At 37.7% G+C, this 16,706-nt stretch overlaps 1 protein-coding gene across 1 annotated transcript in view; it reads right to left on the bottom strand.

Moving 5' to 3' along the window:
* The window catches only part of LOC133521918 (multiple inositol polyphosphate phosphatase 1-like), a 37,114-nt gene extending 21,183 nt beyond the window's left edge, over positions 1-15,931 (bottom strand). Inside the window, exons 1-2 of the mRNA XM_061857044.1 lie at positions 15,523-15,931; positions 13,448-13,604 (exon numbers count right to left, since the gene is read on the bottom strand). Coding sequence (XP_061713028.1) covers positions 13,448-13,604 — 157 coding nt within the window. The 5' untranslated portion in view covers positions 15,523-15,931. The remainder of the gene's footprint in view (positions 1-13,447; positions 13,605-15,522) is intronic.
* Positions 15,932-16,706: the final 775 nt, after the last annotated feature.

The raw sequence follows: 16,706 nt of genomic DNA, 5'->3' as shown, positions 1-16,706 counted from the left end.
TATACGGTGATCGCGGTAATTCGAGAGAATGAACATCCGACACAGAAGACAAAAATCTAATCGCATTTTGATTTAAACATGCGATTGTATGGTCCTGCGACAGACACACAGAGGCGGACTTTGTTTTATAATGTGTAGTGATGGATGATACAACCTTTGAATCAATTAAATATTGATTAAATAATATAATTTGATGTAAGTACCTAAGCATCGACTCCTTATTAGACTTTTTAGGGTACCCAAAGGGTCAAACGGACCCTATTACTGAGACTCCGCTGTCCGTCCGTCCGTCCGTCTGTCACCAGGCTGTATCTCATGAACTGTGATAGTTAGCCAGTGGAAATTTCTACAGATTATGTATTTCTGTTGCCGCTATAACAAGAAATACTAAAAACAGAATAAAATAAATATTTCTTTCCCATCTCGAGGTTGTCATCCAATCACCGAAGTTAACCCTTAAATGCATGATTTTTTGTATAACTTTTTAATAAATTGAAATAGATGTGTCATGTTGTATAGATTGAGGGAAAAATGAGTAAAATATATGCATATTGAGCCACGGACCATCAAATATACGATGCGATACGGGCGGGGTCAGCACTTGGATGGGTGACCGTTTTTATACATAGTGGAGTCCGACTCGCACTTGGCCGATTTTTTATGGTACTTATGGTACTTTTTCTTACAAAACGACATAAATGGCGGTATTGGCATTATAGTAAGACCCAGTGTTGACCGAACGTTAATAAGAATTGAAAATGATGATCTCATAGGAAAAATCCTAAGGGCTTTACCCACAAACTTTGAGATCTCAGACCTGGACGATGCTAGAAATGCCTGGCTGTCTGCCTGCCCGGGACATGACCCTCCATATAATCCAAAATCACAGAGGAGCTGGGACGATGCTTTATCGAAAATAACATATACCACATGTCTAGATAACAGTGAAGGAGCTGAACGAGCTCGTTTGATAGCAGTTGGTTGTAGGGAGGCTGGCCACTGGCTCAACGCATGTCCCTCTCCCAATACTGGCACTCATCTAGATGGAAACACCCTCCGTGTTGCAGTTGGGCTGTGCCTGGGGGTATCAATCTGTGCACCGCATAAATGCCACTGTGGGAGTGACGTGGACGAGCGGGGGCGTCATGGTCTGTCTTGCCAGCGAAGCGCGGGGCGATTGTCACGTCACGCCGCGCTCAACGACATTATCCGCAGGTCTTTTGTCACCGTCAACGTGCCTGCGATACTTGAGCCGGCTGGTATAGCCCGGGACGATGGCAAGAGACCTGATGGTATGTCATTGATACCGTGTAGGATGGGACGAGTGTTGGTGTGGGACGCGACCTGCGTGGACACACTGGCACCGTCTCACCTTCACGGTACTACAAAGAAAGCGGGTGCGGCTGCCGAGGCTGCCGAGACCCTCAAAAGGAGGAAATACAGGGGTCTCGACGCCAATTATAACTTTGCTCCTTTCGGTGTCGAGACCCTCGGTCCGTGGGGCCCGGGAGCTCAGAGCATTTTTAATGATTTGGCCAAACGGCTGGTTGACGTTACAAGGGACAAAAGAGCTGGCAGCTTCCTCGCTCAACGAATAAGCGTTGCGATTCAGCGAGGAAATGCTGCCAGTATCTTTGGCACTATGCCCCAGGGGCCCTCTTTAGATATAGATTTTTAGTTTTTAATTAGTTTAAGTTTCTATTGTACTTTTATTCACATTTTATTATCGTTATTGCTAAATTGTGTTATTTAAGTACATAGGTAATAATGCAGTGCCCTGACAGGCTTTGTGATAAACGTAATGTTTTCTAGTTATAAGACCTATTGCTAACCCACAAAAGCAATCAATAAATGAATTAAGAATTGAAAATAATGAAAATATTAAAAATTAAACATTACAAATTGAACCGTAACGGACGGTTGTAGCTTACGGTTCAATTTGTAATGGTTAATTTTCAATATTTTCAATTCTGATTATCGTTCGGCCAACATTGGTAAGACCTATTAGGTAGGTATCTACATATACTACTGTAGGTATAATACTATACTTAGATATTTCTTTATACTGTTTGATTACGGTTTAGTAATTGATATGATATCGCAAGCGTTTATTGGTGCGCGCGAAATTAGCTACGAGTCGTGTCATACGCCATCTCGCTCACACTTAAGGTTAGAGCACACCGGCTGCGTGTGCGAAAACGTGCACGTGCGCGTTCGCTAAAATGTTTGAGCCGTGCACGCAACGTCGCGCAAGCGGTGTGCTGTACCTCATAAGGATCTGTATATTACAACGCGCAAGTTCACATATACGCACACGCATCCGTTGTGTGCAGGCCTTTATTGGTCCGCACGAGACTAAGAAACATGTCAATTGTCAAGCTCGTATCATAAAAATATCAAAATTTTAAAGGAAATCTGAATCGTATCGCCCTCCCACTTCCCACATACATCAAGAGGCCAATTCGAACTTATATTTTGATGTTAAAATAATGTCATTTTGTTAATATTCGCGCGTGCGTCTTGCTCACTCTAATATATCTACCAACAATATACGTAGTATATACGTGCGATATGCACGAGCCAATCATAACAATATTAATCCTTTCATATCAAAGTTACCTTTGGCCCCCAACCTTAACTGTCCATGTCCATCAGTGGACCTTATGCAATAAGGTTTACGAATGGTCCTAATGGGACACACCTACAGATGAAAGGGCTTGCCGCGGCTGCTTTTGTCACGTATGCTTACCTTAGCCTATAAAACCCGTTTTTATAGCCACGGAACATGACATTACAAAACTAGATTAAAGGGTTGCTCAGGGAACTACAAGTTGCCCTTATAATATGGTTCGAATGAGTGCTAAAGTTTTTGCGATTGGAATTATTTTGCTTACGAAAGTATTTAAACTGAAATAAGACTAATGAGTAAACCCAAGATGCTACATGACCTTTTGCTACAGAAAAACAAGTTTCCTAGAAGCCTAGGTATTTATTATGGTTACGTTTTCACCAATATCCGTAACTGGGAATATAAAAGGCGGACAAATTAGCTAACTACCTGCTTACATCTACTGACAATCACAAAATTCAATCGGATATTATTTAATCTGTGTCCTCGCTTCATACCAACCAAAATAGTAGGTAATACTTAGTAGGTACTTAGTGCGTCAAAGCTAGTGCATAGTTAGCTTGGTTCGACTATAAACGATTTGTTACGATGAAGTTAGTGTATGAGTTATGTGGGTTTCCAGGACAGTTTTTTTTATAAAAAACGGACAGACGGACGGACAAAGTCCCCCACAAGGGTTCCTTTTGTACCTTTTTGGTACGGAACCCTAAAAAATACAAAAAAAGCATTTTGTGATCTTGATTTTTCATTGTATTTCCTTAGATTTCATGATATCCATCGGAAACAACTCTTTTATGGACACAACCTGTTTCTGTATCTACCGCGTTATGATAGGTGTGTTAAAATTATTGTTAGAGCAACCCCACACGCGCGTTTGTCATACTATGTCCATTCATCATAACTTTTAATTGTGATTTACTATCTGAGTATACTCATTTTATTTAAATGAATTAATAAATGAAGGAGAACCACAAACTTAAAAGTTAATGTAACCCTTTGTAAGGAAGTTTCCATGCCCCTTTTTTAGTTCAGTTCATGTTTGAAATCATACTTTGAGTTTGAAATCAGAATTTGACCCCTGACCTGATTCGTTTTTTGGCAAGTTATTAGTAAAAATAGTCGCTATACATATGCATCACCATATTAGGTCAGGCATACTGAACCTTTTTTAGGGTTCCGTAGCCAAATGGCATAAAACGGAACCCTTATAGTTTCGCCATGTCCGTCTGTCTGTCTGTCTGTCTGTCTGTCTGTCTGTCTGTCTGTCTGTCCGAGGCTTTGCTCCGTGGTCGTTAGTGCTAGAAAGCTGAAATTTGGCATGGATATATAAATCAATAAAGCCGACAAAGTCGTACAATAAAATCTAAAAATTTAATTTTTTTTAGGGTACCTCCCCTACACGTAAAGTGGGGGTGAATTATTTTTTTCGCTTCAACCCTAGAGTGTGGGGTATCGTTGGAAAGGTCTTTCAAAACTAATAGGGGTTTTCAAGAAACATTTTTTGATAAAGTGAATATATTCGGAGATAATCGCTCCGAAAGAATAAAAAAATGTGTCCCCCCCCCTCTAACTTTTGAACCATAGGTCCAAAAAATATGGAAAAAATCGTGGAAGTAGAGCTTAAGAAAGACATTAAATGAAAACTATAGCGAACATGATCAGTTTAGCTGTTTTTGAGTTATCGCACAAAGTTTTCCCTTCATAGTAAAAAGACTTACTTTAATTAGGTACTGATTATGCAAATTTGCCTATTTGTTTAACTCGGGTGAAAGGTACCGTTTCATCCCTTGGTTAACAATTTACTATACTTTAAGCTCCAGTTTAGCTTAATGTGACGGAAGAGTAACTACGGAACCCTACACTGAGCGTGGCCCGACATGCTCTTGGCCGGTTATATAGATAATGGTACGGAAACCTTGTGCGAGTCCGACTCGCGCTTGGCCGGTTTTTTTTGTAATGGGCTGAAAATATATCAGCTATGGGGCTATGGAGTCTCGGATGAACACTTTGAACATAACAGTCGCAAATGACTGCTGAAGTACCTACTGGTTTGCTAGCAGTAGTATTCAAGATAGCTAAGTGGGCTCAGAAACGCTCAGATGGCATGCGTCCGGGTCTGCGGGCTTCCTTAATATGCCCTTGAATATGGCTGCCCTTTAGGCACCTTCCGACAGTTTAATGCGAACACCGCGGCGTGTCATGAACGCGATGAGGATAAACTGGTTTTTAGGGGATAGTCTGATATAAGTAGTCATTACCGCCTCTCCAGAACAGGGTATCCTGAGTCCTGGCGATTTACAGAGTCAAAAATCACCCTAGACGAGTCTCTAATATAATAATTTATGCAAAATGTAGATCGATAGTGTCCCCGCCAAGACGAGTCAAGCGAAGCGCTAAGGCACTACCTACCTTTTCTTGAAGCGCTTTGTCGTTTTTTTTAAACTTATTTTTGAAGTAATGAAACTTGGGTTTGAATTATCCCAGATAAACAAAATCCTCGGGATATGATGTCAAGTAGGCTTGTAGAGTTAGCAGCTTGGCTCTACAAAAGATCTGATCACTTTTTAACAGTGCGAGTTATGGTTTCGTCTTGACAACCTTTACATGTAATTTATTTTGGTGGGATTATGTCTTCTGTAAGTTGCCCCAGTTTTAATGTCGTCCGAGTGCTCTTACTAAGCCGATACATCTCACACGGCTCAGGTACCCTAAGCTATGTGAAATTAACAGTAAACGCCCCACTACTAATATGTTGTAGTTTGTGGTTACCTAAACTTGTAACAAAGTCATTTAATTTTGACACAATTTGCAATGCACCTCGTTCGCACCAATAAACACGAGCGAGATGCACTGCGAATAATGTCAAAACAAAACTGCTAAAATCAGCTAAATTAGTAAAGTTCGAATTCAAATAAGCAAGCTAGCATGTTTACTAGACTAGACAGAACGCAGTATTCCAGTTTCCGTACCTATGAAAACTGTACCAAATATCGCCGTTGTTGCACGGATGCGCCGCTGCCAACGTTCCAAATTGTAGGCATTTGTTTTGTAGGTTTGTAATTGTATATTTTTACTGAGGTGTGCCAATAAAGAGTATTCTATCTATCTATCTATCTATGCACTAAAGAAGATTTATGAGCATTCATTTACCTCGACGTATCGATAATGTTCGTGGTAAATAAAAAAAAATACCTATTATACAGTGATTTTGTGATGTCTGACCAAGTGACAATACTTTGAGGGGCGAATATGTATAACATACTACATACTTTTACAATGGGGACAAACGGCCGAAAACGCAAAAAAAAAAATTGATGAAACAGCAGACATTTTTCGCGATTTCGGGGTTGGCCCCAAGTAAAAGTTGTTCAGGACTTGCTTATTCGTCAGTATAGTTTGGTTTTTCACTCCTACTCATCTTAATGTTTTCCTGGTTGCATCTTAAAGGAGCCTGGGGTCCGCTTTGGCTACCAAATATTACCTAAGCCATCTGTGCTTCCAGTCCAGAAATTAGGCCTAGGCTGGAAATTCTGTAAATTAATTATTGATAATATTGAAATAGCTAATATACAACTCTGCCCTGCTATTAAGATGTTACTTTACTTTACGGGCATCTAGATAGTGTTGTTTAGGATGCATAAATAGGTACCTACATTATTGGCTAGGATCGTGTCATTATTGCGGCTTTGGTATAATTAATAAGGGAGAGGCCAATTTCATCAATAAACAAAAACAAGTACAATAACAATACCTATAAACTACCACTAGTGTTTTGCTTGTCTTGTTTGAATGTGAATAAATATGAATGTTTCCGAACAAAATGTGCAAATGAACAATAATTTCGATGGCAGGGATCAAATTACCCCTAAAAATAAATATTTTAAAAAGCAACACCTACCTACTGTGACGTTTGAGACTCATTTAACAACATTAAATATTTGCGACAGTTACAATGTTAAATGACAAAAATAATAACATAAAGCTATATTTTTAAACGCAGCTAATTTTACTCGTCTGGCCACGGGAAATCTACCATAATGATTAGGCATATAAATATTTATATCGCATTTTGTAACTCATTTTAGGGCTTGCGCCCTTCGCAACAAGGGTCATATTCCCAGTGATGTCACAACCGGAATTAACTGCTGGAATTGTGCCAATAGCAGATTTTTCATCGTTTAATAAATACTGTTTAAAATAGCATGGTGATGTCTCATGGGCTCATTATGGAGTTATAGGAGATCACATGTTGATATTAATAGTTACTTTATTCTAGTTAGATATTTATATGTTGACTAACATTGGTCCATCTACATTCTACAGGACTTCCTAATCAAAATATGCTAAATTATGTATAAAAATAGAGGTTATAAGGATGCTGCGATGTAAATGTGAAACTTAGCGAGGTGCTTACCTAGCTCGCTAAGCTCGCCGATCGCCCTAAGACCCAAAACTCAAATCATCTTTATTGTTCTCATAGATCCTATTCGCTATGTGCACGACTGGCACGCAACCTAGCGTCCGCAAGCCTAGGGGAAAACGTCAATTCACTACATACTACATCTTAAACTACTCCAAAACTAAAAATGACCGGATTTACATACAACTTTCATCTATCAATACTTGTAGAGTGATTCTTGAGGAAAACTTTAGGTATATAACTTGTTAAGGTTTTATGTAAGTTGGTGTAAATATAACGATGTTGTCGGAAAAATCACGCTGGCTAGGAGCTTTAATCGAAAACGCTGCCTAATCCGTTTGAGCTATAACAACACAATGTAGATATTAGTGGGGTGGCGTCAGGGTGGGGTTGTCTGTCTGTCTACAAAAAAGTCCGCGATGTTGAATGTTTATCTTTCAAGGATAACTTACTATACCCATTCTAGAAAAAGATCACATAATATGTGGCACTTGCAAAGCTATTTACACGGATACAGTATTAATAATTATCAAATTAAATACATTAGTTACATAAAGCATTTCATACAGATTACAATGGTTCCTTACACCATACAATTTAAATGAATATTTCAGGAGTAATCGTAAATTACAGTTTGAGCCATATAACTTGTACGGAATGTTAGACGCTATCCGCAGTTAGTTCTAATTTTTATCACCTTATGCGCTGAGATCGCTTTACTTACACCCACCAACACCATGCACTTCGCATGTAGCCAATAAGGCCACAGCTTTTTTTGCGTAAATAGGTATACCGATACAATAAAAGGTTAGATGGGATAAGAGAAACATTGTCGCAAGAGAAACACTTGAAGGGAATTCTCATAATTGTTTATCTTGCCCCGAGCAAAATAAACTATGTTTCTCTTATTAGATTAAAGATTTTAAAATTGTTTGAAACTAAACTTTACTAACTACGCATCACACTAGGAATATGTCATTCTCATGAAAAGTGACAAAATACAAACAGCGCAAACTATGATTACATGTATCTCGAAAAGCACACACAAATAGAAAGATGCCCGAAATTTACAAACTATGATTACATGTATCTCGAAAAGCACACACAAATAGAAAGATGCCCGAAATTTACAAACTATGATTACATGTATCTCGAAAAGCACACACAAATAGAAAGATGCCCGAAATTTACAAACTATGATTACATGTATCTCGAAAAGCACACACAAGTAGAAAGATGCCCGAAATTTGCGAACTTCGGTGTTCGCGGTAGGTCCTCAGGCTCCAGTATCCTTAACTTTCGGGTATTTATAATAGATATTTTTTTGTTTTTCTGCCTGTGTATGGGTCCAACTACTCCTACTTCTTGCTTTGAGCGATGAATGATTAATTACGTCTTACTTTCTCACTGGAGTGGGTGCTAGACTCATTTAGTATGTAAAACCGCATTTAAATTTAAATTAAATTCCGTTTGAATTGATTGGCAAAGTACCAAGTAGCGCTGCCTGTTTTTTTTTATTTCGATCTTGTGTGAATACACATTGTAAAGATTTTCTAGCTTATCCGACAATTTTAATTAGTCTCAATATAATATCAATTACTTATACGGTACGTCTTACTGTGTGTCCACTTAAATTATAGGTACAACATACAAATGGCTTTTGGATGTGAACTACGTATGGGTACGCATCAACTATATTTTTTAACTACAAATATCATGTAATGTAAGATAACTGTTTACTTCTTTTTTTAACTTTGTTTTTTAATGGACATGCAACCGGAAGTGATATTGGTTTAGTTATCAAAATAGGTAGGTAGCTGTTGTTTTGACTGTCTGTGCGGATTAAATTGCACACATTTCATAAGATAAGGTTGTAATATCAAACCCATTCGGTAACTACGCTGAATGGTTTCCTGTATTTCACGCCTACTCACCAAACTATATCTACCTGGTATGCCTGTTTGTAGGTTGGCTAGTAATCATTTCGATAACGTGACGTGACGTACCTACGCGTTTGCGTTAAGTCTCATTTTGTATGGGATTTAGAAACAGCGCGCCAAGTGGGACGTTTAGGAAACTCAAAATTCCATACAAAATAAGAGTTAACGCAAACGCGTACGTCACGTTTCGCTGTCGAATAAATTTACACTAGGGGTACAGGATCTTTAAAGAAACAAATTACTAGTTCGCATAATGACATTTGTCTATCAGTTAATCGCAAAAGGACTAAAAACGAATAGTTCCATTTCAGGTTTCGGCCTGACGACTAATACGAACCGAGAGTGTGTGGCCTATTGACGATTCCGGTCAGCCTCGGTCGTCTCGACAGATATCGGCCGGATAGTCTATGGTCTTGGGGCGAAAACTGAAGACTCAAAACTCAACTGTTAGTGTGTGGCAGCAAGCCATTGCCGGCAGGCATTATAATGGCTTATGTTTGTAGACGTTATTGGTCTGGGACGGCATGCCGCCCGAGTCTGGTAATGGGCCCGAACCGGTTTTTTGCAAAAACTTCGAATAACCATATCTTTCGGTTTATTTTATACTTCAAATGTAGGACTCAGTTGTGTTTTTAGATAACGACTATGTATTATTAGATTGCCCAATTAGAAATGAAATAATTAACAAAGAACGAAAAAGTGGCCAAGTGCGAGTCGGACTCGTCCATGAAGGGTTCCGTACCATTTATGACGTATTAAAAAAACTAAACTATTCAGTTTAGAAATAAATTATATTAGAAACCTCAATATCATTTTGAAGACAGCCTTAGTTAGATACCCCACACGTATGGGTTTGATGAAAAAAAAATTTAGTTTCAGTTCTAAGTATGGGGAACCCCCAAAATTTATTGTTTTTTTTTTTCTATTTTTGTGTAAAAATCTTAATGCGGTTCACAGAATACTTCTACTTACTTTCAACGGTATAGTTCTTATAGTTTCGGAAAAAAGTGGCTGTAACATACGGACGGATAGACAGACAGACAGACATGACGAATCCATAAGGGTTCCGTTTTTTGCCATTTGTCTACGGAACCCTAAAAATACCGTTTTCGTTCCCATACAAAAGATACCGGGTTCCGACTGCCGATCCCTGGTCTCAACTCATATACCACTAAACTTCTAAAACAGTTTACATATATATGGCGGGACTACCAGTCTAAGTAATATCATCCACCTATTTTTCATGTCAGATATGAATTGGCCGATAAATATTCCAATAACAAGAAGATTTTATCGATTTTGTAACGGTTAATGATTTTTATCAAACAATTGACCTGTCATTAACTGAGGCGCAAAAATCACGGCTCAAGGTTTGTCAAAGAGCAATGGAGCGGAGTATCCTGGGTATCCGAAGATCAGACAGGGTGAGGAACACAGAGCTTCGCTCCAAAACCCGTGTCGTCGATGTTGGGATGAAGACCGCCACCGACCGACCGACCGGATGACAATTGGCTAAAATAGCCACTAGCTGGCATCCCCGGTGTAGTCGTGGCAGAGGCAGACCGAGAAAGAGATGGCGGGACGACTTGGATGCGTTTCAGCGGGACTGGCGGGACCTTTCTCAGCACAGGGAGGATTGGAAAGCTAGAGGGGAGGCCTTTGCCCAGCAGTGGGACACACAAATAGGCTAATAAAAAAAAAAAAAATTGACGATAGTGTTATATAGGTATTCTCTTTGCGTAGTGGCACAGGTACAAAAAAGGGGAATAATAATGACAAGTAGACCTAGCTCACCAAGTTTGTTGTTCATAGGAAAATTAATTTTCATTCACACAATACAAAAAACGCGACTAATGTATTTAGATTATAAGCGCCGAGTTATAATAAGGCAAGTGAGTAAGTACAGGTACTAATTAAGTGAGAACAAAACATATTCAGTAAGGAATTGAAGTTACGGTAAAAAAGGTTGGGCAAAATTGCTTTGCTTGGCCATAAAATGATTATGGCCGGCGAACCGAAAGTTGTATTGTCGAGTCGGTACAATGACAATGACATACAGTATGACAGATTACTCAGCGTATAAGTGCAGACTGTTACAAAACTGACGGCGCTCCGTTCTAGTTTGATTGGGTATAGAAAGTGCGGTAAATGCAATACAAACTTGACGCATACGAGAGACCAATGGACCACGCCAAAGTATACGTATGTACATAATACCTACCTAGTAATAAACAACACGAAAATACTATGGGTGGAAGACGGAAGGAAATGAACGACTACGCCCTATGGCAGATAGTTTTCTACAGTAAGCTGGGTCAACAATTAAAGTCCATGACTACATGTTGCTTCAAATGTCTTAATGGATAATCAGGTGTATCGCGCTATACCGAAATCCGAAATGACCTAATTAGCAGCATTACCTTGTATAAATAGTACTCATAATCTATTTTTGCCGTTATTTGTCACATTTCTCTGTTACTGATAATACTTTTGGTCCGATTTGAAGAATGATTAAGATTAAGACACGTTTAAGATCTTGGAAAGAACTTTTACAGTACATATGGTGCTACTTTACCGCACTAGTGCGAAAATTAGCATATTACGTTACTGTGTCGAACATTTAAAGGGCCATATGTACTGTAAAACGTTGTACGATACATGTGCGAATAGGTAATTCGCAACTCGTGTCGATTTAAAACACTCCCTTCGGTCGTGTTTTAATGTATCGCCACTCGTTTCGAATTTCCTGTTTTTCGTACTTCGTAATGTACTATTAAAGATCGATAACTGAACGAAATGTCAAAATTGACGTTTATTTCGATTTCGCTGTAATCCCAGTACGATCTATCTATGATATTTCTAACGATAAAGTGACATTGGTGCCCGAACCGAGCTGCTTCTGTTAATTATACGACATACAAACGATATCTAAATAAGAACTTATCCTTATCATATCTCATTCTTCGAATCGGACCGTTAGTTATTTTAGTGTTTCACTCATTGAAACAAAACAATTGTAGAGCTACAATAACAATTCAATACTTTTTCTTTTTTTCTTTTAAATTTAAGTAATAACAGGTTTGAAGACTTTGAGGTGAATGACCCGGAATAGTGAGGTGCTACCTTATTCAAATGGATTTTTAATTCCTTTGTCAAGCCTTTGTGTATTTGTCTATGCTTTTTCGCAGCGTAATGTTGGCACTGTCACAGTCCGAGTGGCTTTTGTTTTGTTTACGATGTTCCACGCGTAGACAGGTAATATTTGAAATTACGACTTTTCACTTATAGTTTTATTAATTAATTCAATGTCAGCTCTTATGAAATTTATAAAAATGGTTTGTGCTTTGTTGATTTGTACTCTGCTGCTGGCCAAAAAGTCATTAGCAGGGGAGATGCTAAATTTGAAGTTACTCGAGCGTTGTAGAGACCTACTAGAATAGTTAGAACAGGTGATAGGAAGAATAAAAGGTAATATGTAGGTATAATATTTTCTTTTCCAGTGATCACGGAAGAGTCTTTACAATAGGGTTGTTTCCAATTTTTTGAAACGCTTGTATTACGTTCTATATTACTAAAAGTTGCCGTAAAATTCAACTTTTATATTAAAAACGGCTTTAAATATGTTAAATTAACAAAATATATTTTGTCAGATGCTTTCGCGCCCAAAACGCTTTTTGAAAATTGTGTGACGTCACAGTTTACGGTTTGACACATAACTACATACATACGTAGAAGATACGAACTGTCAACTGACATTTGTCATTTGTTGTTTATCGCCTAACTGTCAACAGTGTCAATCCGAGAGTTGTGACGTCATCACAATCTTCAATGACGTTTCGAGTTTGGTCACGTGACGTGTGCCAAAAGATATTTTAAATTAAATATTTACAAAAATATGGTCATTACAGGTCCCCTAAAAGTAGTTTAACATGCTCTTATAATCCAAAAGAATTTATTGGGATATAATTCTGCCCTAAGATTTGTAGATGGAAACAACCCTATTTTTTAAAATTTTCGTGTACTTGGTGCGGGGTTAAAGATTCTTAAGTAGATTGTGGATTTGGTAATTTTGGTCCAAGTTAATGCTATTGTGCTGTTACTTAATCTGACAATTATAGTCATTCAAACCATTTCCGTCAGTAGAAAAAGAGGCTAGTTAAAAAAAATTAGGCACTGTCAACTGACAAAGTTATTTGACCTGCTATATTTATAGGCATTTTCTTAATCTGGCGGTTTCAATTCCGAACCCCGATTTTCATATTGTAACTATCAGATTAAGAAAATGATTGTCTGACTAAGTAATAGTAACAGCACAATTAACTTGAACAAAAATTAGCAAATCCACAATATACTTAACGTTTTTTATTAATGAATTCCATTTATAAAGTAAGTATGCAATTTAGCAGCTGTGTACACGTGGAAGGTATTAATGTAGGTACTTAAAATCTAGGCACTCACCAGGTATATTCTGCGGGTTTAGATTGGGCAAGTTCCTGTTGACGTAGTTGTATGCGGTCTTGGTGCCGAATAGCAAGTATTGGGCTTCGGGGCCGGACTGGCACGTGTCCTGCCCGCGGGCCGAGACCAGCGCCAGCAGCAGGAGAAAGCACCTCATCTTTAACAATAACATGTTGTCCATGTTGACCAGTTTGACACAAAAATATGCAAAATCGTATAGGTGTTTTGCATAGGCAGTGCAGGCATGAGTGCACTGACTATTAGGAACAAACATTTTAGGATCCTAGTTATGATGCCAGTTAGAACGACTGAATTAACCAAGGTGTGTGAAGCTTCTAATAACTTTATATGATCTTACAATTGTTGAATGAATGACCTGCATTATTTGTGCTTAGATTAGAAGCAAGAATTAAACCATTTCGTCAAGCATGCCATCTCAAGAATGCAGTCGATAAGGTGGATGATGACTCCATTAGGTAATAAAACAGAAAACCAATAGGTAAGCCCAGTCGAGCCAATACATCATGTAAATAAGTTTTGGAACAAAATTCATTTTTCGTACAAGCTTTTATCGCTGTCTGTATTTTTCTTTCTACAGGCAACTAATACTCATCGACACAATCCTAACAACCCCAAAAACAATTAGTATGTTATTTTATCACAGAGTTTCCAAGGCCACCTTCTGTCTCCATCATCATATCAGCTTCATACCGTCATAATATTGCATTGTCATCACATTTACACATGTACATATATGCAAACTTTAAGCTCAATTGGAAATCGGGAAGTGGGTCAAATTTAGCTCCCAAATTTTTACCCACACTAACAGGCCAAAAGTTAAACAAAAGCTTGTAAAAATACACGATGGTCTTAATTATTAAGTAAAAAAGCACATGCAATGCAAGTGTTCTTAAGACAGACGCAATTTCTAAGAATGTGCTAAATTAGTTAGGCAATTAAACCTATTTAAAGCACCAAGGTAATATATGTATGGAAATGAATCATTCTAAAAATATGTTCACAAAAATATGCAAAACATATACATTTATTTAAGGGACCAATTAAGTAAAGCAAAGTAATTTCAATTCTTTATATAGGAGCTGGTCCTAATGACCTTCGATCTATCTCTCTCACCGTTTTCTCGTATTTTGTACGGCTTATTATATTAACAACTACAACAGCCTATTACAAAGCAGTACTTATTGCATATTTCCTTAAAAGTTCGCTGTCTTTGAGATACTTATAATGCATAGAACTTTCAATTTTAGGGCAATAAAACAGTTTTTTGGGCATAACTTTCTGAAAATTAGTTAGAAATTAGGAAACAGTAATACTGATACCGATTAATTAAGTACCTACATAAATAATACTTGTATAAGAAGTACAATAAATAATACAAAAAGAATAAGTATCGAAAATAGTGCTTTTCAGACGACGTTGGAAAAAATAATTACACCTATAATAAAAGTTTTTTATCCGGTTCGTTTCAAAATTATCGTAAATAGGTACCTCGTCTTGTTTACAAGTTAGACCAGCTGAATAACTTAAACGTTCGCAGAAATGAGGCCATCTAAATTCATATGAGGCAATAGTACTCGTACTTGTCAATAATAATTTGCAATTATGTATATGCTTGCCTAATCTTTTAACACCTACGGAGTTATTGTACTTCTTGGGTGATTCATTTCCAAAAGATACCTAAATTAGATACATTCATATAGGCACTTAGCAAAGCTTTAAGCGTCATAATATTTAGGCATTGCGTCTTACAGGTAAGAACTAAGAACATGTGTGGCAGTTTTTGTATTTTATATTACTTATTATTTTAAACATACATACAAACATAACAAATTAAATAACAGATTATTAGAATCTAGGATAACTAGAAGTTTGTAGTTTACAGTTACAACAACAATGAGTTCCAAAAGAAACAACTAAGGGGTCACAACATTAACAACAGTCATGCCGGCGTAACTTCACACAGGCAACTTTACAACACTTTTAAAAACAAAACAAAAACACTTAAAAAAATCCAATTGCAAATCGAAGCAATGCAGGTAACTTTGCGAAAATACCTTAGAAGCGGGAATCGGGAAACGTATCCGGGTTGTCTATAATGTCTATGGTACTCGCGACGCGGCGTCGCTGGGACGCGTTGGCGGGCAAACTGACTGGCGAAGGCATGGCGCGCGCTAAGGTACATCACTAGGGCACTCCCATGGCAGAACGAGATGCTAATAGTATTACGGTATCAAGCGGTTACCTCGCTACAAAAACGTTCTACTGACGTGAGGTAAGGTGACATAACGTTCATAACAATAAACATTTAAACAGCTGAACTAAGGTTAGAGTAACTTTAAATTACTGACACAAGAAATGATAATGCGGACGTTGATAATAATATAATTGCGAATATTTATACGTTCAATTAATTAAGGTAACGTAATTAGTCCAATATTTTGAGACAGCGGTGATTTAGGGCCGGATCTCCGCCTAGGGCCACAATGAGCCCCCTAAATTCTTAGTGCCATAACATGTGCCTAGGGGCCTTAGGTCTGTAAATCTGGGCCTGCTTAGGATACCTATTACCTATTTAGAACTTACCTACTTAAATTCGTACCTAAGCAAAAATAATAATAACTTCTTAAAGTATGAGATCACTCTATAGTTAATATCACTCTACATATAATTACTTAAGTAATGAAGACTGCCTATAGGCACAAATACTTCACAAGGCAAGACTTGGAACATTTCAATTACCTACTGGGATGGTATTATGTAACATCACGCAATTATGATTACATTGATTACCTGTATGTTTAAAAACCGGTTTAGTAGGATACCCATAGAAGTCTATAAGTAGGTATATTATGGAGCTATTCCGAAGTTAATGAAGATTAGTTGTTCTTTTAGGCAAACATTTATTCATATAGAGTCAGAACAAGGTAAGTTGGCAGCGATTTTGATAGCCCAGCCTATTATTATACTTTCATATAGTAAACACCCCTATAATGGAACAGGCACCAGTAATGGAATGGTATAGACAAATGCTGTAAAACAAGTATTTACCATCAGTTTTTAATCGCTGGCAACATTTTACCATAAACAAGAGCCAAAGAGCTGATTAAGTTTAATTTTGCATTGATATTTGTTTATTTTCCATGACTGGAGCAAAAAACCACAGTTTTAATTGGTTAATAATATTGAAACCAATTTCAGTAGCTTTTATTAAATACATAGAAAACATAAAAGACGAATT

The sequence above is a fragment of the Cydia pomonella genome, chromosome 10 (genome assembly GCF_033807575.1).
Source record: "Cydia pomonella isolate Wapato2018A chromosome 10, ilCydPomo1, whole genome shotgun sequence".
Lineage (NCBI taxonomy): Eukaryota > Metazoa > Arthropoda > Insecta > Lepidoptera > Tortricidae > Cydia > Cydia pomonella.
The sequence above is the reverse complement of the archived record's forward strand: the minus strand, read 5'-3'. Positions and strand labels throughout refer to the sequence as shown.